A 22,724-nucleotide genomic window follows, 5' to 3' on the forward strand; every position below is an offset into this window, starting at 1 on the left:
TAAGAACACACTGTTTGTGTTCATATTGGGTTGTTAACTTGATAAATGTGTGTAACTGTATATGTATGTTTTACTTTGTGCGTCCATGTGGGTGTGGGTGTATGACTGTATGGGTGTGTGTGTGTGTGTGTGTGTGTGTGTGTGTGTGTATGAATGTATGTGTGTGATGTTGTGTTTTTAAACAGAGACAGAAGGGAAGTGCTCTTACTTGAGATAGGCTGTGTGTTTGATCTGTACATGATTTCAACGATAAAATCGTTAAATACCAGCCCATTCTGGAAATACTAAGGGACCTAGGCTACCATTGCAAGCTAATAGTGTTTATTTTCGGTAGCTTGGGGCATGTCCACAACCATGTTTTCAGTGGGTTAAGGCTGGCAGGGCTCTCCAGCAGAAAATGTAAACAATAAGCAAAGTTCTGCTCCATATCAGCAGTGATAGGCAGTCTGGCAGTGTGGCTCAGGAGATGTTTTTTGTACCCTTCAACAAAGACCTATCTCATCTATGAAATATTTGAATCCCGTCTCTTTTAATGTGATTGGTGGATTCAAATAAAGAATTAAAACGTGTGTGTGTGTGTGTGTGTGTGTGTATGTGTGTGCATGAATGTAGTGTGTGTGTGTGTGTACGTGTATGATTCTGTGTGTTTGTGTGTGTGTATGACTTTGTGTGTGTGTGTGTGTGTGCATGTGTATGTGTGTGTGTGTACGCGTATGATTATGTGTGTGTGTGTGTGTGTGTGTGTGTGTGTGTGTGTGTGTACGTGTATGATTCTGTGTGTTTGTGTGTGCGTGTGTGTGTGTGTATGCGTGTGTGTATGTGTGTGTTTGTGGGACCATGTACACAGAGGGGTGGCGCTCACTCCAGAATCCCAGGGGTGTGGAGGCTTTAGGTTGAGATCAAAGACAGCTAGCTCCCACTCAAATCCTCCGGAGCCAAGCCGCTAGGCATGCTGGGTATTTAAATAAACCCACAGCATGAAATGTAGCAGACACAGGCTGGTAGAGGGAATGCTGATTTTCACATACACATGCACGGCCACCCACACATTCATAAACACTCTCAGACACACACAATCACACATGACAAAAATACTTTCTTTGTACAACCAAGAAATAATTTATTGCAAGTTTTTACAGTTTAAATTCCGGACTTGTGGAAGAACAGCTCTAAGCCTAAACTCGTGGATGGAATGAAACCAGCGGGACTATCAAACGCAGTTGATAACGGCAGAAATGAATAATTTAACAGAAACATTTTGAATAAAATGGATAAATGGATGCTGGAAAGAACGAAAATACCTTTCAGAAGTGAGAAGGGGCAGCATGATTTGAATTTGGGTTTCTACATAAGCCCATTAGCAGATTCTCTCGCCATCACAGTGCTACTAGCTGTCGTGAACTGAACTTACAAAGAGTTGGGTTCAATGAATACATATATTATTGCATATGACTAAAGAGAATTTTACAAGATAGTACTCTACACTGAAAAAATCAAACGCGTTATGCTCCTACAGTGTCACACTTTTTTTTGTTTAAGTTTAACGTTTTCCCTGTAAACACACACAGAATAAAACAAGATTGCCACAGTGTTAAGGAAAGAAAAATCCAAAATAAAAAATGTATTATTCTGAACTGTTTGCTTGCGTACGGCATAAAAAGCTACTAAAAGGAAACTTTTGACCTTATCGTGTTTTGACAACACAAACATTTTCAAACATAAAAACTTTTCCTAAAACAAAATGGAAACAATAATATAATTCCTGTAAAGCTTTGCAATATGGCAAGCTATTAAATAATCACTCCATCCTAAACGTTTTGAGAGGGGGCCAAGGAAAGAACCGACCAATCAAACTGTTGTGTTGTTTGCGTTGCTGTTTTACAGCGGTTTACGGCTTGTTTCAACATTGGTTATTTGCAGTTATTCCAGGTCGATTCGGCGCTGGGCCAGCTGAGAGAAAGTTCTGGACTGCTGACACTGAATTGTTTCGATGTCAAAAATGATAAACAGTTTTTTGTCCTGCTAGAGATTTGACTGGTAGTGTTATGTTCTTCGGTCGTCAAGTGGGTGAGGTTTTTTGTTCCACTGCTAGGGGGCGCTGTGGAAACATACAGATACAAACCATGAGGTTTAAGAACATACACATGCATGTTTGTCGTATCTCTAAAAGTATTTCTCCCTTTCTAATTTTTCCATGTATCTATCTTTAAGCCGGACTGTCTGTGAGTCTGTTCCTCTTACTCTCTGACGCTGCTATTGGAGCTATCTCACTTTCTCTCTCTTCCTCTCTCTCTCTCCCTCCCTCCCCCCCTCTCTCTCTCTCTCTCGCCCTCTCTCTCATCCTCTCTCTCTCGCCCTCTCTCCCTCTCGCCCTGTCTCCCTCTCACCCTCCCTCTCTCTCTCTCTCTCTCTCTCTCTCTCTCTCTCTCTCTCTCTCTCTCTCTCTCTCTCACCTCTCTCTCTCTCCATCCCTCCCCCTTCCTCGCTCTCTCTCCCTCCCTCCCCCTCTCTCTCTCTCTCGCCCTCTCTCATCCTCTCTCTCTCTCGCCCTGTCTCCCTCTCACCCCCCCTCTCTGGTTTGTGGAGAACGTGGGCCTCTGTTAGTGGATATTTTGGGTTCTGTGTCCCATTGGGAGAGTCCCGCCAAAGACAAGCCATCTGATTAAAAGACACACGCACACGCATGCATGTACACACATGCGCACACACGTACAGAGGAATAAATAGATTCTGACTCAACATCTGCCCACGCACACACAGGGGACGTTGCTCAGGCCTCATGACCCAAACAACTCCTCTCCGGTCCACATTGCCCCCTTGTGAACAACTTCAGCCACTTCATGTCATTGCCGTTGAAATTAATTTGTACTTCGTTGTTTATATCATTAATTGATCATCTATTCATAATAATACGCCGATATTAAAGCATTTCAGAGATTCAGAAAGATAAATATCACTAATAGTGTGCGCATTGATGCCCATATTATGCATCACAAAAAATATATATATTTAAAGTCAAACGTTATGGCAGGCATTGTGATACTAATGCAATACAATTTATGTTTATGTAACCCAGTTGAAATTCGGGTTCTGGTTATTCAAAATAATAAACAATATTATACAAGAGTTTATTATTTTTCATAATGTTTTGTCGATGTTTGTCTAATGTTGCACACTTTGTAAATGTTGTTGTATCCTTTGCTTAATTTAACTGTAATATGGCCATCCAGCCAGGAGGGGGCGATGAGTTATTTTGGGGGGAGAGAGGTACTGGAAAAGGAAGGAGGAAAAGACGTTCGTTGGGGAGATGTTTTACTGAGGGAGTGAAGTATTGTTGGATGACATATCCGCAACACAACATTGAAGACAAAGTTCAACACGAACTTGAAAACTTGAAAGCTCCACCGGACCGGTTCACATACGACCCGGTCAGTTAATTGACAGAAGTAGCTGAACAGTGGCCTGCTAACTAACGCAGCTAGCGACGCTACTGGCACGGGGTTTCCGAGGGACCGCCGCACGAGATAGCGGGTGTGACCACGCGGGTTGGCTGACGGGGCTCGGGCGAAGGAAATCACGCGACAATCAGTGAGGAGCGCCTGTGTCCTTTCCACGGGCTTCCAAGGACTTCCTCAGGACTTTCACGGACTTCCACGGACTTTCCCAGTACTCTCACGGACTTCCACGGACCTTCAAGGACGCCCATCGCGTTTTACCTGGACGTGTGAGTAGCCGACCGAGTTCTCTTGGCTCGGAGGAGCGAAGAGGACTATTCATCAACAGGCCTGCAACGGGGTTTTCGTTTTTAAAGGATTGTTTTATTTAGTTTCTTTTATGTGCCGGCTTAGTTAGTAATGTTAATTACTTGTAGCCTGCATCGTAATAAGATGTGCGATATGGGACATGCGCTTATATTGTTCTCAAATAAGTGAACGTTTTAACTACTTACCCTTTTGTTGGTGGGCTTACTAAATACGTGTAGTGTGGATATTGTGTGTGTTTAGTGGTTAATATTTAATAAGGGTGCTGGTGTGATATGGTTAGCATAATATAGGAAATCAAAACTAATAATTTAAGATTGATTAAAGAACCTAGGGCCCTGCCCTCTTTATTATAGGGGTAAAAGGGCTACATAAAATAGAGACCCCGCTGGGATTAGTTTGGGTTTCAAGATGACCAGTACCAGTCAATTAGTGAAATTAAAGCTGCATTATACACTTTTTTTTGTTTTGTTTTTGACAAATATTTGAGAATGGAAAGTCAAGCTGAGCTTGTGTCAGAGCTAAAGGGCTGGTGCCGTGGAGAAATATAGGATGAGGCTCATACACTTATGGTTCTCATTCGAGATGATGTGGAAGTGACTCAAATTGAAGAGACCCTGCACACAGTTAAATGTCTGGGCCGTGTTCGTGTCCGAGGTAGGAATTACAACATGAGGCGCAACAGGTATATGATCCTGTTTGAGTGTAGTGAAGAGTTAAAGAGGGAAAATGTTCCTGCTGAAGTGAGTCCTACTGATGGTAATGAGGCGTGGCCTATTGTCATAGTAGGTGGAGCCCTACATGCACCGGTAGATAACTTCAGTGAGTTGTTAGCCGGAGCACAGTAGGCTGAGGAAAGGACACGGGAGAAACCAGTAGCCAAACTGAGTCCATTCTGTGTGCACTATGTGATTTGCTTGATAAGACGAAGCCCGCTATTGATAATGGAATCTATCGCCGCTTACTGTTTTCTCTGGAACCCTGCCCACTCCAGCAGGTGAAGAGCAGGTTGAACACTGGCTAGAGCAAGCACAGCTTATGGTCGAGGAGTGTGACTGTTCTGTTAAGGAGAAAAGGCGTAGACTAATGGAGAGTCTAAAAGGACCTGCGCTGGAAATGGTCAAAGCAGCCAAAGCCGGCAATCCGGATGTTAGCCCTGAACAGTGCCTTGAGGCAGTTGAGCATGTGTTTGGGACAGCAGAGTCTGGAGATGATCTGTACTTCGCGTTTCACTTAATGCAGCAGCAATCAGGTGAAAAGCTCTCTGACTTCCTGAGGCGTCTTGAGCGGTCACTAGATGAAGTGATTAAGAAAGGTGGTGTCATGCTGGACAGAGTAGATCAAGTACGCTTAGAGCAGCTGTTGAGAGGTGCTGTAGCATCTGACTTGATGTTGGTCAATCTCCGCCTAAGAGAGGAGAGACAGGGCGCCTACTTTTCTTCAGCAGTTGAAAGAGTAGAGGACAGAAGAGGAGTATGAGGCCTCAAGGAAAAGGCTCAACCCCGCTGTGCAAAGTGTTCATGTGAAGCCAGAGATTGATAATAAACAGGCTGAAATCCAGGGCTTAAAGGCAGAACTAAAAGAGCTCAAGGCCCTAGTAGCTGCTGTGGTGACTAGGCCAGATCAGGCCATGCTAGAACATGTTGAGAAAACGCCTTTCAATGCTTCTCTGCACAGCGAGCCTGGTCCTGACTCTGAGCTAAAGGCATTGAGAAAGGAAATGAAGCGGCTACAAACAGTGTTCACCCATAAGGCAACTAACCAAGAGTGTGCGGCTGCAGTCTCAAAAGTAGAAGCTTCAAAATATGACTCCCGTTCTCCTGTGGACCACCAATGGTTGCAGAGGAGAATTTCTGTTACCGTTGTGGGGAGAGTGGGCATTATGCAGGAAAGTGTCAAAACTCTGAAAAGCAGGCAAAGGTTATCAAGAGACTGATTCAAGCCCTCAGAGTGTCAAAAGACAAGCAACAGACGAGATGTTGCAGCTGATGATGTGAACTGTGGGGTGAAGAAGAGTGCAGTGTCTGTGCAGAGTACAACTATCCCTGACGGTTTGGTTGGGCCACCTAGTCTCATCAAGTTGAAAGTTAGTGGTCAACCCTGCACCGCCGTGTTAGACAGTGGGTCTCAGGTGACGATTATATTTGAGCCCTGGTACCAAAATTACTTGCCAGATATACCCATTCAACCTCTCTCCGGTTTGGCCCTTTGGGGTTTAAGTGAATCCAGCGGCAGCTATCCCTACCGTGGCTAGGTAGTGGTAGACCTGGAGTATCCTGCAGTAATTGTGGGTACCCCTCAAACTGTGACGGTTCTCGCCCTCATATGTCCGAGCCCCAAGACGGCAGATCAGACCTCTGTCATTGTTGGATCAAATGCCAGTCATGTTAGACGCTTAGTGAAGCAATGCAGGGACAGTGGAATTGATGTAACTCAGACCCTGGGCATCAAAGCATATGAAACGGGCGACCAGGCTCCTCCAGAAGTGCTGGAGGAGGGAGGAGATGAGGTTGGCTGTGTGAGGTGGCAGGGACCCAGTCCTTTGACTATACCCTCTGGTGGTGATGTGCAGGCTGTTTGCAAAATCAAGCTCAGGCATGCTGTTGACCAGGAAATCTTGATGGTAGGTTCCTCCCAATAACCCCACTTCCAGCTGGTGTGACATTGCAGCCCATGGTTGTGTGCAGTCAGGCAATGGACATCAATAGTTTCAGAGTATGGATAAATAATGACTCTTTGAGAGAGACAACCATACCAATGGGAACAGTGATTGGCCACATGCACCTGGTTGATTCAATCGCTACCATCCCTCCCAAAGAAACAACTTCATCAGAGTTTGATGCAAGTATGATCAACTTCTGAGACTCACCAATCTCGACAGAATGGAAGACCCGACTTTGTGAGAAGCTGTCACAAAGATCCCATGTCTTCTCAACGGAAGAGTTGGATGTTGGCCTAGCCAAAGGGGTAGAACACCATATCCGACGCACGACCGTTCCGTGAGAGTTCATGTCGGTTGGCACCGGCAGACATTGAAGATGTGCGCAAGCACCTTCAAGAACTTCTGCAGGCCGGTATAATATCAGAGTCCCGAAGTCCCTATGCTTCCCCTGTAGTTGTCGTTAGGAAGAAAAATGGAACCATTAGGATGTGCATTGATTACAGGCTTCTGAACAGTCGTACCATCCCAGATCAATACACAACACCTTGTATTGACGATGCGCTGAACGCCTTGACAGGAAGCCAATGGTTCTCCGTCCTGGACCTCAGAAGCGGCTATTACCAGATAGCAATGACTGAAGAGGACAAGGAGAAAACAGCATTCCTCTGTCCGTTAGGTTTGTACCAGTTCAAGCGAATGCCGCAGGGCATAAGTGGAGCTCCGGCGACCTTTCAGAGGTTAATGGAGAAGGCAGTAGTCGACATGAACTTGCTGCAGGTGTTGGTCTACCTCGACGACTTGATCGTTTTCGGAAGGACTCTTGAGGAGCACGAGGAAAGACTACTTAAGGTGCTGGATCGTCTTGGAGAGGTTGGACTGAAATTGTCTGTTGACAAATGCCAAGTCTGTTTGCCAAGCGTGAAATACCTTGGGCACATAGTATCCGCTGACGGTGTTGCTCCTGATCCCGACAAAATCGAAGCAGTCACAACCTGGCCTCAACCAACAAACTTGAAGACCTTACAGTCCTTTTTAGGATTCTGCGGCTATTATCGAAGATTCATAGCCAATTATGCAGCTATTGTTCGACCCCTGACAGAGCTCACAAAAGATTACGCTCCAACCCAGAAGAGCAAGAAAACTGCTCATGACAGGAGTAAGATCTATCTGAAAGAGTCAGAGCCATTCGGGGAATGGCTGGAATCTGGAATCCTCTGTGAATTCCAGATGTTTATGCTCATTCAACCTTCTTGGCCTCAGATTAGGGCTGGGCGATAAAACGATAACGATATGTTTCGCGATAGACACGTAATCAATATCAATAAAAAATGTGTTCGATAGAACGTTTCGATATTGTATTTATTCCTCGTTGTAAGAAACCGGAACAAAAATTCTACTTCTAGCTCCGCTTTGAACGAGAGGTTGCGAAGCAACGTTGGTTGCACAAACAAAGGCACTCGTACTGGTACCTAGCAACGTATGGGGTGACACGCTAATAGCCAATCATGTAACAGTATCACGTTTGGTTGCGCCCTCTCGTTGTCTCGTGTTTACACTGAAACAGGGTGCTGTCAGATGTGAAAGATGAGTACCGCAACGAGGGAGGAAATTATCGACAAAAATGGAAGTGTCAGCTCGCCAGTATGGCAGTTCTTTGGATTTTTTAAGTCAGACCGTAGTCAGACTAAAGTTGTCTGTAAATTATGTAAAACCGTAGTCCCCACCAAGTCTGGGAATACAACAAACCTATTTTACCACCTTAGCTTATCTCACCCTTTGGAGCACAGCTGTATAAAAAAACGGCCAACAACGTCTACAAATGCAACGCCGCAAAAGCAGCAGCAGACCACCATGGAGAGGTACTCGGCATCAGTGCCTTATGACAAAGATTCCAAACGCTACAGAGACATAACCCAGGCAGTGGCATATCACATAGCTAAGGATATGCTTCCGCTCAGTACCGTTGAGAAGCCCGGTTATAAAAATCTCCTTCACGTGCTTGACCCACGCTATGTGATTCCAGGGCGAAAGTACTTTTCTAAGACTGCCATTCCCAAACTGTATCTGATGTTTAAAGAATCTGTGCAAAAAGAAATCCTGCTGGCCAGGTACTTTGCCACAACTTCTGACCTGTGGTCAAGCCGTACTTCAGAGCCATACATTAGCTTGACCATTCATTTCATAGACCACGAATGGAATCTGAAAACCCGATGCCTCGAAACGGCATATTTCCCCGACGATCACACAGGAGAAAATATAGCAGAAGGCTTGAAGGAGGCACGGTTGACCTGGTCTCTAAATGAAGAAAAAATGGTGTGCATCACCACAGACAGTGGGGCAAATGTAGTGAAAGCAACTTCACTGAACGACTGGACCCGGCTACAGTGTTTTGGCCATCGTTTGCACTCAGCTATTGGTGAGTACCGTATTTTCAGCACTATAAGGCGCAACGGACGGAGTATAAGCCGCAGCAGCTAAATTGCATGATGTGTACATATATAAGCCTCACTGGACTATAAACCGCAGGTTTTTTAATGTTTAATTACCATTAGGGCTGGCCCGAGTGCCATTTTTCAGGCTTCGAATACTCGAGTGAATATTTGAATACTCGTTCCAGAAAAAAACAACATTAATAATCCCTATATACTCCCTGGAACCGATTTTGACAGTATCTGCATATTTTGTTGAAGATTTAATAGCTTTTGAACGTTAATAAGTAGGCCTAAGTAGGTCGAAGTTCCTTAGTTTTTCCCCGTGAAAGCGAACAGCTGTTGTTCCGTTCCAAATCAGCTGTCCTCTGCCATCTCAGCCCTTACGGGAGCTTTTCAATTCATCCTGGAACGTGCATCTTTTCAGGGAATTTGTACAATAAATCCATAACAAATACCGAATATCGATTGTCTTATGTGCCCATATTATATCCATTATATTGACCGGGTATTCCCAAGACGCTCACGCTCGGCAGCAAGCCAGTCACAGTTGATTGGCGCGGCGCTGTACAGCGAACGTAAACAAACAACTAAGCTAAGGATTGCATTTCGCTAAGTATTACTTTTCCTCCCGAGATCCCGCTAATGTTGTGTTATAAAGTAAAGGGAAACAAGATATCTATTCTTCCTCCACCTCTCTCGCTTCTCTGCTTGGTGTCGCTGACACTTATAGTTTGCGTCCCTCGCTCTGGTAACGTCAGTACATGAAAAAACAACAACGAAGCTCTGAATACTGATTCAAGCTTCGAATACTAATTTTCTGAGTGGCCGTTAGATGGAAAAATCCATAGATTAGCCGCAGAATCGAAAAATGGGAAAAAGGCGCGGCTTATAGTCCAAAAATTACTGTACTACCATTGTCATTTTGATGGTACTCATCCATGTTGGTTCATGTATTGATTTTATTAGCCAATACATTAAGATGATATAATTATTCTTAAGATGATATAATTATTAATATATTGAGTTTTTATTATTATCAATGAAAGCAGCTTTACACTGAATTACTGACTGACTCAACCTCATCTATTATCTGTAATATACGCTGTCATTCTTTTTCTGCAGGTGCTGCAGGAAAGGACAAAAGAGTGGACAGGGCTGTAGGTGTTTGCAAGAAAGTGGTCTCTGCCTTTTCTTACTCATGGAAGAAAAAGAGTGCGCTCTCCAAAGCACAGCAACGTCTCAATCTTCCCACACACCAGCTGATCACAGAGTCACCAACCAGGTGGGGCTCGAGACAAAAGATGGTGGCAAGGGTCCTAGAGCAACAAAAGGCCATCATTGACGTTCTGTCTGCTGACAAAAACAACAGGCACCTGATCCCAACGTGGCAGGACATTGAGGTCCTTGAGTCCATGAATGCGGCCTTAACTCCTCTCCTGGAGTTCACAGACTCCCTTTCTGGGGAGTCATATGTGACAGTGTCTTACGTGAAGCCTGTGCTCCACCTGTTACGCACCAATTTGCTTAAATTAAACAAGGAAGACACTCAGCTCACAAAAGAGATGAAAACAAAAATAATGACCTATCTTGATGAGAAGTATGCTGGCCCTGACACAGACGATCTCCTTGACATGGCTACCTTGATGGACCCCAGGTTTAAAGTCCAATACATTAGACCAGAGAAGGTAAGGGCCATTAAAATGAGAGCAGTGTCTGAGGCATTGAATGAAGGCCAGTCAGAGGCAGGGGCTTCTGAGGGAGCAGCAGACCAAGGTGCAGAAGGAGGAGCTGCGGCTGCGGCTGCCACTGAACCACCTCTACCACTGGGCGTGAAGAAGCAGCGCAGGTCATTGGGGAGCTTCTTCAAAAAGCAGAGTCAAGATGAAGATGACTTGCCTCTCACTGAAGAACAAAAAGTGGAGAGTGAGCTAGAAAGGTACCTGATGTGCCCTGATGCAGACAGTGAGTCTGAACCCCTGGACTGGTGGAGGCTCCGTGGACACAACTTCCCAAGATTATCTCAGCTGGCAAAAAAGTACTTATGCATCCCAGCCACCAGTAGCCCCTCAGAAAGAATTTTTAGTACTGGGGGTAATATTGTTACATGCACCAGGTCAGCTGTAAAACCAGAGAAGGTCAACCAGCTGGTGTTCCTAGCACAAAACCTTGAGTGAAATATATATTAGTAGTTCAGATGTTAGTTCCGACGTTAGTTCCGACGTTAGTTAAGATAATTGTTAAGTTTTCATTGTGATGGTATTTATTTGAGTTTTTTCCATAGCTGTGTTGTTTACATTCATTTCCATTGTCTGCCTACAACCAGAGTAAGGTTAAGATTAAAATTAAAATAATAATAATAAAATAAAATTGTATGTTTTTCTCCTGGTCCTTATTTTAAATACCGTATTTTCCGCACTATAAGGCGCACCGGAGTATAAAGCGCAGCAGCTAAATTGAATGATGTGTATATATATAAGCCGCGCTGGAGCCCGCCGCTTAAAGGTCGGGGGGCGCGGACTGGTCATAGAGCCCATAAAGTTAAAGTTGGTGGACGGTAACCTGTAAAATCCATAGATCTAGGAGGTCCCCTAGTGGCCGTTAGCTATAAAATTCAAAGATTAGCCGCACCGTTATATAAGCCGTGGAATGGGAAAAAAGGCGCGGCTTATAGTCCGAAAATTACGGTAGGTCATACAAATTATCGATAATTATCGATATCGACCGATATGAAACACTTATATCGTGATACAGTTTTCAGCCATATCGCCCAGCCCTACCTCAGATACCTTGAAACGGATGTCAAGGGAGGAACTTAAGGGGGCACAGGAAGGGGACTCAGCTATAGGACCCGCCATACAGGCTATCAAAGATGGAAAATGGCCTGTAGAGAAACATTCCAGTCCAGAACTCTCCCAGTTAAAGCGAAAGGTGGGGAAGTTGAGCATGACGGATGGACTGCTGCATCGTTTGAGCAAATGATCTTCTGGGGAAATTGTCAGTCAGTTAATCCTGCCTAAGGAATATCGAGAGATGGTTCTGAGGTCAATGCACAATGACCTAGGACACCTGGGGGTTGAGAGAACCGTTGACCAACTGAGGAGCAGATTCTTTTGGCCAAAGATGTCTCTAGAGGTTGAGCAGTACATTAAGAATTGTGGTGAGTGTGTCACCAACACATCTCTTCCTCAGTGAGCTTCCCCCTTGCACCAGATCGTGAGCAAAGGTCCTATGGACCTGGTGTGCATCGGCTTTCTCTCAATGGAACCCGATTCGAAAGCCATCAGCAATGTGTTGGTGGTCACCGACTATTTCACACGCTATGCTCAGGCTTTCCCAACAAGAAACCAGAAAGCTCAAGTTGTAGCAAAGGTCCTAGTGGAAAGGTATTTCCTGCATTATGGACTACCAGCGAGGATCCATTCGGATCAAGGAAGTGATTTCGAAAGCCGACTGATAAAAGAGCTCCTGATCTTGATGGGGATTCGCAAATTGCGGACGACTCCCTACCATCCTCAGGGAGACCCTCAGCCAGAGAGGTTCAACCGAACCCTATTGTCCATGCTAGGGACTCTGGGCCGGGAGAAAAAACGCAACTAGAGCCAGCATCTGGTCCACGCTTACAATAGCACAAAGTCTGACGCCACCGGATATTTGCCATATCGGCTGATGTTCGGCAGGGAGGCCAGACTCCCTGCTGACGTGTGTTTTGGAACCTCTCCAGATGGCATTGAGGATGGTTGTCATTCCCGCTATGTAGCAAAGCTAAAAGAAGACCTGAAAGAAGCCTTCAAGCTAGCATCTGCGGCTGCATATAAAAGGCACCAGCGAAACAAGAAGGCTTACGACCAAAGAGTCGGAATACAGTCTTTGGAGATTGGTGACAAGGATGCTGCTCAAGAACTGGGGCCTGAGAGGGAAACACAAGTTAGAAAGCCAATGGAGCCCTGTTCCTTATGTGGTGGTGGGGAAGATGCCTAATCTTCCTGTGTTCAAGATAAAACGTGAGAATGGAGGATTTGGCATAGAGACCATTCACAGAGACAATCTCCTTCCCATCGAGCAGTTTGTGACAGACCCCGTGATTGATTTACCTGTCAGACCAAACACCAGAGCTGTGACTCGCCGAAGGAGTGACATGTCCTCACTTGAAACGCAAAAAGTACAAAGGGTGTTGCAGGAAATGTCTGATTTGTCATCTGACCCTGAGTTTTATGCACCTTGCAGAACTTACTCGAGAGAGTTGTTTCACAGAGCTCTAGACAATGTTACACACAGTTGCTGCTCAAGAAGAGAACCATCAGGCAGATGGAAGTGGTGCTGATGCTATATCCTCATCTGATGATGACACAGAGCCAGAGCACCATAGCTTGAGAGACCAAGAGCCTGATCGAGAGTTAGCTCCTGGTGACACCAGTGATACTGATTCAGAGTCTGGCCCTGAGCAAGGGACTTTCAATGTGTCCAAAGATAATGGGAAGCTAAGATCCGAGCCTAGGCCAAAGAGAGCAATAAAGCCACCAGTCAGGCTTACATATGATGAGCCGGGTAGATCCAGAGATCAGCCTTTGACCATTGTACACAGAGGTATTGTCATTAAGATTGGACATACTTAAAGCAACATTTGTTACTCTCCATTTCCCTTAGTTTGAGTCTTATAGTGTTGTATGAGGACATACAGACCTTTTAGAAGGGGGAGGGTGTAACCCAGTTGAAATTCGGGTTCTGGTTATTCAAAATAAACAATATTATATAAGAGTTTATTATTTTTCACAATGTTTTGTCGATGTTTGTCTAATGTTGCACACTTTGTAAATGTTGTTGTATCCTTTGCTTAATTCAACTGTAATATGGCCATCCAGCCAGGAGGGGGCGCGATGAGTTTTTTTTGGGGGGAGAGAGGTGCTGGAAAAGGAAGGAGGAAAAAGACATTTGTTGGGGAGAGCACATTGAGAACAATATAAGTGCATGTCACAGATCCCATATCGCACAATAAGATGTGCGATATGGGATCTGTGACATGCACTTATATTGTTCTCAAATAAGTGAACGTTTTAACTACTTACCTTTTTGTTGGTTGGCTTACTAAATACATGTAGTGTGGATATTGTGTGTGTTTAGTGGTTAATATTTAATAAGGGTGCTGGTGTTATATGGTTAGCATAATATAGGAAATCAAAACTAATAATTTAAGATTGATTGAAGGAACCTAGGGCCCTGCCCTCTTTATTGTAGGGGTAGAAGGGCTACATTTATGTTAAGGAACACAAGTGAAGGTGGATTGTTTCCGCTCTAACAAAACTCACACGAGTCCTTATTCCTTGGTGACGAGTCGCAGTTCGCTTTTCACGTTCTGCAGCTCAGACAGGTTGACCGCGGGGCCGGGCAGCTTCACGGCTCCCGCTAACGTCTTCTTCTCGTCAGGTGTCGTGGGCGTGGCCTGGGGCAGGTCCGGAGGCGGTGCCTGTCAATCAAGACAACCACAACCAATGAATATTTTAAAAAAGAAATAAATTACTGCTGGTCTGACGTTTGCTAGGTTAAGTTAGACTAAACTCATTTAAAACTGTCAGCGCATATGTTTTTGTATTAATGCCGTTCGTGTGTGTGTGTGTGTGTTTTTGTCTGTGTGGATTATTGTCTCACCTCTTCTGCGTCTACTGTCTCCTCTCTCCTCTTTACAGGATGTCCCGCCCCCGGACGTAGAGCTCCCATCGGGATGTTCAGGTTAGCCTGACGGACATCCAGAGCAGCCAATCAGATTCATTGACAGGTGCATGACACCAAAAGCCGCCCAATCACACACTTTGACATGCCCCATCGTGGGAGTTCGTGAGTTTATGTGCCTGTGCTTGTATGAGAGTCTGTGTATGATTCTAAATGCTTGTGTGTAAGTAAGTTATTTAAAACTGTAATTAAATGTGGCCTTTATTTCCTTAAATGTTTGAATTTCTCCTGCGTCCTATCTTCGAAAGCTAGAGATACTTAATTCTGAAATGGAGACCCTGACAAGCACGAAACCTGTACCAAGTGTGGCCCACGTCTATAGCCTCTATGATGTAATGCGTTTTTGTACCGTACTGTACTTGTGTATATTATATTACATACATATATATTATCCTCAAAGTGTATATTTGGTACAGAGACGGGCCGTGGCACCAACCCTAGTTCTGGAGAGATGGTAATAATAATAACGATAATACTAGAAATATAATTACTATACCATACAGTGCTTTAGAGATAATTCAACATATTTGAGGCCAACATATGATATATCTATAGCTGACTTGTCGGCTAACAGGCTAACTGTAGCTTTCATGAAGGGAAGATTTAAGAGTAAGCCTACAGACGTTGAATGACAGCAAACAGGCACAGTCACTTTGTTATTTACATTGGTATAAACTGCATTCAGAAATGCTTTGCTATGCAACAGAATAAGACTGCAACGGGCCTCATTCACCTAGCGGCCACATTAGCTGGATGAGTTAACTAAGTTGGATCCTAAGAAAGACTATGAGCACCCGATGTAAATGCATTCAAAACCCCACCTGTCGGAAAGTCATGGAAAGCAGAACCAAAGCTAAAGCATGGATTCTAGAAGGTTTCCCAACAAATCAATATGGCCGCCAGGCAAAGAAGGTCTATTCTACATCCTTCTTGCTTGTATAGGCCAAGATTCCCCATGCTAATATGTGTAGGCACTGGCATTAGTAGGAGACACATCGGGGAGGCTATGGCCTTGTCAAGAGAAACTAATTTATGAACCTTTTTTTGAGTGTAGTAGTTTATTAATATGACATATATATATGAGAGCGAGAGAGAGGGAGAGAGAGATGGGGGGGGGGGGGGGGGGGGGGATAAAGAAAGAGAGGTTGAGGGAGTAAGAGAAGATGAAATATAAAGATACCGGGAGCAGATCTATATTAATAAGTTCACTATTAATTAACACTCATCGGCCGGATCAGACAGAGTGCTTTTGAGCAACCTGGAGCGGCTTTATGTAATTGTTTTCAATGAGAGTGAAGCATTTACCTTCACTGCTATTGCATTGCTGTGCACCCCATATGAACTGAGAGGCGGTCAGGCTATAAGAAGTGATTCGGTGGTTGCCTAGTAACGACAAAACAAAGACGCAGCAAGCTGCTTTTTTTTTTCTTTTAAACGTATCCAACACTTAATGCTGAGTGATGGCGTTCTCCCCGACAGTCTTACGAAATACCTTTGCGCGTAACCAAAGGCACGACGAAGCCAAATCTTCATGACTTGGGTAAACGAGGAAACACACACTACACCGACAGATAGAGCCCTAAAACTATTGCTGACTCATGATTATGTTAACGCAATTTATTAGTTCTCCAGAACAAGGGTCAGCGAGAGAGGAGTTAACCCTGTGTGTGTGCGTGTGTGCCTCTGTGTGTGTGTGTGTGTGTGTGTGTGTGTGTGTGTGTGTGTGTGCTTGCGTTTGAAATTAACTAAGGTTGCCTGCGTTAAAACAAACTCCTGGCCATGCATTGAAATAAAACCCAAATTATTAACAACAAATGACAACACACGCTTGCATCCAGAAGACTCCATTTTGCATCCAATCTGATATGTACACTCAACATTGTATTTGCCTTTGTCAATAAATACGCTGATGTGGATGAACCTCTTTCTATTCCAAGTAATTTGACTTTATGGGGTGTAAACGGATGTACACGTTGTGCTCAAATCCTGTAGCAGTTACAGAACTGTTGGTTTCACATAGATAGCAAAATAACAGATCGATTTATAGACAAACATTGGATAGCAAAAAAGAAACAATAACACTGTTTTCAGAATAATCTTGGTATTCTGAGAATATTGTAGATTTTTTTTCTTTTTAACATTTACAATTTTTAAAGACCCCTAATACTGTCAAATATATGTTTGCTAGGAAAATAACATGGCATTATTTCCTCTGATACGACACAATATAGATAAATTATATCACATGCACTTTCCCATCGAGGGACAACATCATTTCTCAGTGGCAGTCAAACTTTACAACATTAATACTTAGTTAACAACATTCATAATTAGAATTTACAAACACACCTCACAAAAATGCCAACATGCACAAATTCAAGTAGTTTGAGATGCAAGCGGATATGTTTTTACCTGAAGGGCTTTGACGTTGGATGAAGGTTTGGCCATTTTCCCCCAAGGAAGTCCGGTCTCCTGCACAAACACACACACATACACACATTCAAACACACACACAAACACAGAGATCACCTGGTTTCCGCCTAAGGGGGGGGCATTGGCTCATAGTGTTTTGTGTGTGTGTGTGTATTAGCTCTCTTTCTAAGTTAGCTCTCTTTCAGTTGTTTTCGAGGCCTTGCATATAGCATTACGGTTGCTATGCGACCCTTTCAGAGAAAGGCTCCTGCCTTGAACTGTTCTCTAAATCATTTATTAGAGAGAGAGACAGACGAACGGACAGACAGAGAGAGACAGGCAAATGTCTATCTCATGGAAATGGAGGAGAATGTACAGACAGAGAGACAAATAGAGGAAAACAGAAAGAGAAAACATAAAAGAAAGAGACATGAGGGACAGGCTTCCATAGAAAGCGAGAGCCGAGATTTGAGGGTAAAACTGTATAATATGAATCTCCTTTGAACTGTCCATGTGCCAGGGAGGAAGTGGTGCTGTAGAGGTGTATGTCAGGCAGAAAGTAGGATCGAATCCAAATAGCCACCGCAAGCAGACGCAAGCACGCAACGACGCACGAGAGTGCCACACACACACACACACACACACACACACACACACACACACACACACACACACACACACACATATAAACATACACACACACACAGTCAGGCTTTCGAAATGCTGACTGTGTACCGGCAATTAAAATCCAAACTAACTCTGAGGTGAAGGTGATTGCTCTGTCAGAGTTTTCGTTTTTTTGTTGACTTTATCCCCACATTTTGTCAATTTAGCTGTTTCATTCCCATTCCACTCTGCTAATCTTAATTCTTCCCATTCCACAATGAATAATACCATAGAATGGCAACCATGGGCCAAAACTACCACTCCAAATGGAGTACACGTTACCTAGCAAACTTAACCCCCATGATCTCTCCTTACTATGTCCTCTCTTAACCCTTTCATTTCTTTCTATCTTTCTATCCAGAATTTGACCTACATCGTTAGCCTGTTCTTTATATTCTCACTGTTGTGCAAGCTGTTCTTTCATTCATCGCTGCTCTCTTCCACCTCCCCCTCCTCCCTCCTTTGGCCTATCTTCTCTCTCCCCCTCCCTGCTCCTCCTCCTTCTAACTATACATCCATGCCCCTCCCTACCTCTCCCTCTGTCTCTCCCGTATCTTATTCCTCCCTCCCCTCTACCTCCTCCCCTCTCCCCTCTCCACGTTCTTACTACACATCCGTGTTCCTCACACTTCTCTTTTTATCTGCTCTCTCTCCTTTCATCTGCTTTCTGGTAGATAAACACAGAGGGCTTCTCAAACGCCACAACTTTCCATGTCCTACTTTAGCTTATCTGCAAGTAGCTCAGAGGGTACTGGAAACCAGACAAGAGCAAAGAGTAGGAGAGAGACAGACAGACAGACAGACAGACAGACCTAGCCCTTTCCTGACCAATAGGTTCTAGGGTATGAACCTTCTAATGTACTTAATGTGTGACAATATAATTGTAGCAGTTTTTATGGTAGTAGTAGTTTTTCTTTGTTGGAAAACTAAACAATGTAAATGTTTATTTTCCATTTCAAATAAGCTATTTTGAATATAATTACTAAGAGCGAGAGAGAGACAGAGAGCGAGAGAGTGAGAGAGAGCCAATAGTCCTATTAGCCAGCTGTTCTCATTACGCTGCTTAGTTACAGTATCCAGGGGGATGTTTCCGTCACAACAGACCCAGGACTTAACTGGTCCTCTGAGTGAGATCACAAACTTACTGGAAGGCGCCAGTACAGACACAACTATATGTTACTTAATACAGGTGCATTCAAACTGTCCAGAACTGTTTGTGATTATTGAAGGGACCGAACAGCTGACCCCCCCACAAACGCACGCACGCACGCACGCACACACACACACACACACACACACACACACACACACATGCACACACGTGTGTGTGTGTGTGTCTGGATGTGTGTGTGTGTGTGTGTCTGGATGTGAGTGTGTGTATTTGTTAGTGTACGAAAGGCCAAAAAGGTCACAACTACACCTCTTATGGTATGTTTTGATTTTAATCGATACAAAATTCAGCTTTAAGCTTTCATAACTTTGCATATTGTGCCATATTTTAAATGTTGTTTTGAGCAAACCTAGCCCTGTCTAATTCAACGTTTTCTTATAGGGAAATTAGCTCTTCTCCAATCAATGGTAACCAAAGTTGAACCAAAAGAGTCCTTGCAAATGTTTCTATCATTCTCAGCAAAGATAATGGAACAAGTAGAACTAACTTATCATTTGTACTTTAACTTCCATAAAATGATGAAATAATGAAGGTGCAAACATAAGCAATTTACTTGCCAGAAATATCGGCGTGCCGTTTCCTATTCAACAGACTATCGTTTTTTGTAGGATTCCAATGATGGACTGGCTCTATCACGGCCAATGGAACTTATTAGAGCTTGCTCACAATATCTTTACTCATGTTTTCGACTGGGTTCTTTGGTTCGAGGAGTGTGATTAACCTAACACTTTAGCCTGCATCTCTTAATCCACTCCTTAGTCACCCTGAGTAATCTATTGTGGAGCAGAATTTCTCAGACAATGAAAGGGAGAAATAGGGAAATCCCAAAAAGACAATATTTGGAAGGAGAAAAGGATGAAGGGTATCATTCTATACTGCATGCCTGCCATGCTAAATCAACGATTAAATATAACCCTACAAGCACCCAAACCTGCTCTCCCAAGCACCCAAACATTAGCGTCACTAGGTTACGCAAAAGGTTATGCAACATATCCTAGGACAAGATAAAACCTTATTTCCCTTCCATATGGATAGGTCACATCCTAAAGATCAGATATATTACTTTGTGTGCAATTTCTTTTGATAAAATGAATGCTACAGAAGGCAGAAGTACAAAACTTGGTGATTCACTGTAGTTGGGACCCCCTTCCATAGTGTGTGTTAAAGATATTCAGTGTTAGGCTGGTACGCTACGTCAGTCAGATTGGACAATTTCCAATTAAAAAGGATGACTTAGAAAATAAGAGATATAACTTGAAACACATACATGCACACACATACACCCACGCACACACAGACACGCAACCATGCGCACAAACACACACACACACACACACACACAGACCGAGTTACTTACCTTTTGATGAAAGTGTCCCTATGGTAGCTCAAAACTCATTGACTGTCTCTCTCTCTCTCTCTCTCTCTCTCTCTCTCTCTCTCTCTCTCTCTCTCTCTCTCTCTCTCTCTTTCTATCTCTTTATGTGTCTCTGCCTCTGGTGGAAGGATTCCACTCATAACTGGGATCGTTCTGTCTATTAATAGCAGAATGATATGCTGTGGGGACTGTTTTATGTCCCCACACACTCACATATATAAACACACACACACACCCCATGACATTGAAGTCTCACCCACATTATGACCCGTAATTATACACCACTAAACATACTCACAATTTACATTTGCATACAAAAGTCAATCACATACAAACATGCATGACAAAATGCAAAAAATCTCAAAATCTTTTTTGCAAAGCGTATTGCAAAAGATATTGCAAAAGATTTTGCAAAGCATATCAGAGAATCGCGAATGGGCGGGAACTACGTCACTTCGTCAGCCCAACCAGTAAAGGCTGGTTTATACTCCTCCGTAAAGGGCTGTACGTAGACAAGGAGAGCCCTCTCCGTCGCCGGAGAACCTCTCCGTAGCTTACGTGCACATCCAATATTTTTAAAACTATCGCAACAGAGTCGGAAGGAGACGGCAAGGGCTGTGACTGGTCCTCTAACAAAATATACAATATATGTGCATGCTTCCATAGCATGCACATGTATGTAACTCTATCGTGCACGCAAACACACTCACCCTATCGGTTTCTCTCCCTCTGTTCCCCCCTCTCCCTCTCTCCCTCTCTCTCTCTCTCAACCGATGTCACACATGGTGAACACAAATGAACAAGTCTCAATTGAAATAAGCAAACACTCATCTCAGAGAAGTTGTCAATGCAGACTTTTTACACAGTTGTATTTTGTTTCCAATTTGTTTTGCTCTAAACAAATGACTGAGGACCGGGGACCTCATAGCTTGCTATGGTCATTGCACACAAGTAACACAAGCCTGTATCTCAGCTGACCAACATTTGTCAGGAAGAGAGGTCAGTTACATTAGTGAAATGTAGCAGTTGCAGCTAAACTAATCTAATCTAGCTAGCTTGCAAACACAATAAAATGGTCCACATGAAAAAATGCTAACACAATAGAAACCGGATGGATGTAGTATCAAAAGGAAGACACTAGACTTGGCCTGAGCACACAAGCAGCTGTGGGAGAGCTGGGAAAGGCTACCTGTTGGGGTGTTGTGTGTCTTACCTGTCTTACCCAGACAGGTAGGTTATTCTTAAGACAGGTGGGAGATTTTTACCAAGACAGGAGAGATGTTTTGAATTTAGACGGGTAAGATGTTTTGAATTAAGACGGGTAAGAAGTTTTTACCAAGAAAGGTGAGAAGTTTATAACTAAGACGTAAGATATTTTAACTAAGACAGGTGAGCTGTGTTAAACAAACATCGGTGAGATATTTTTAATGGAGAGAGATAATATATTTTACATTTCGAAAGGTAAGATGTTTTTAACGAAGATAGGTGAGATGTTAACATTGAGGAAAAAACTGAAGGCAGATCACATACAGGTACGTCTTTTTCTGATAACAACACCATACCGGACAAGACTCTTAACTGAAGCAGCTGTTTTATCCCTGCGGCTAAACTGACAAAAACCTTAGCGACTAAAATGGCACTGCCCTAATTCTGCTTCTGACACACACACACACCCCCCCCCCCCACACACACACACACACAGCAAAGATATGATCATGAGCAGGAATATGTGAAAAGTGATAAAAACACAGAATCTCCCACACAAGTTTGAGTTTGGATATGTGTGTTCCTGTGAGTGCGCTTCTGCATATCTGTGTGTCTGTATGTGGATGTCTGCATATGTTTCTGTGTGCATGTGTGTGCGCGTGTGTCTGTATGTCTGTGTGTGTGTGTCTTTCTGTCTGTGTGTGTGTCACTGTGTGTGTGTCTGTATGTGTGTGTGTATGTTTCTCCTACCTTGTGGTGTGCAGCCGTGCTATGCCCTACCTCTTCCCTCTGTGGTCCTCCTCTATACCTGACCTGCTTCCGCTCCTCCTGATTGGCTTAGGGACAACGAGCCCCTCCCCCCAAAGGAACCCAATTTGGTGTCAGACACCAAATTGGGAGTGCGGAGGAGACTCTCTCACTGCCATTCAGAATGGCAGTGAGAGAGTCTCCTGACCTCTCTCGCTGCCATTTGCATACGGAATCATTGTAACATCAGAACTAAAGAAGTGTGGGTTAGTCTGTGTGTGTGTGTGTGTGTGTGTGTGTGTGTGTGTGTGTGTTTCGGTCTGTTTGAGGCTCGTCTGACTTTCAGTTTGCAGAGCTTTACATATGTATCTGTGTGTGTGTGTGTGTGTGTGTGCGTGTCTGTGTGTGTGTGTCCGTGTGCCTGTGTGTTTGTCTGTGTGTGCGTCTGCGGGTGTCTGTCCGTCTGTCTGACTTCCTGTCTCTGTTTCAGCACATACCTGTGTAGGTGTGTCTACTTACATTTCAAGCTACATTTAACAGTCCCTGGCTCCTGTGTTGTTACCTAATA

General features: G+C 43.9%; 1 protein-coding gene across 2 annotated transcripts; it reads right to left on the reverse strand.

Annotated features, from left to right (window-relative positions):
• Positions 1–1,700: 1,700 nt before the first annotated feature.
• On the reverse strand, positions 1,701–22,221 carry smpx (small muscle protein X-linked). 2 transcript variants are annotated; one of them, XM_079754465.1, is made up of 5 exons: positions 22,160–22,221; positions 16,992–17,051; positions 14,499–14,585; positions 14,159–14,316; positions 1,701–2,098 (listed from the first exon to the last, which is right to left on the reverse strand). In XM_079754465.1, the coding sequence occupies exons 2-4, from the start codon at positions 17,025–17,027 to the stop codon at positions 14,167–14,169; spliced, it is 273 nt and encodes a 90-aa protein (XP_079610591.1). In that variant the 5' UTR covers positions 17,028–17,051; positions 22,160–22,221; the 3' UTR covers positions 1,701–2,098; positions 14,159–14,166. The 2 variants fall into 2 exon arrangements, with proteins under 2 accessions (XP_079610591.1, XP_079610592.1); XM_079754466.1 differs by lacking the exon at positions 22,160–22,221 and adding an exon at positions 20,186–20,229.
• Between the last annotated feature and the right edge of the window lie 503 nt (positions 22,222–22,724).

This window comes from Pollachius pollachius (assembly GCF_949987615.1).
Source record: "Pollachius pollachius genome assembly, chromosome: 17".
NCBI lineage: Eukaryota > Metazoa > Chordata > Actinopteri > Gadiformes > Gadidae > Pollachius > Pollachius pollachius.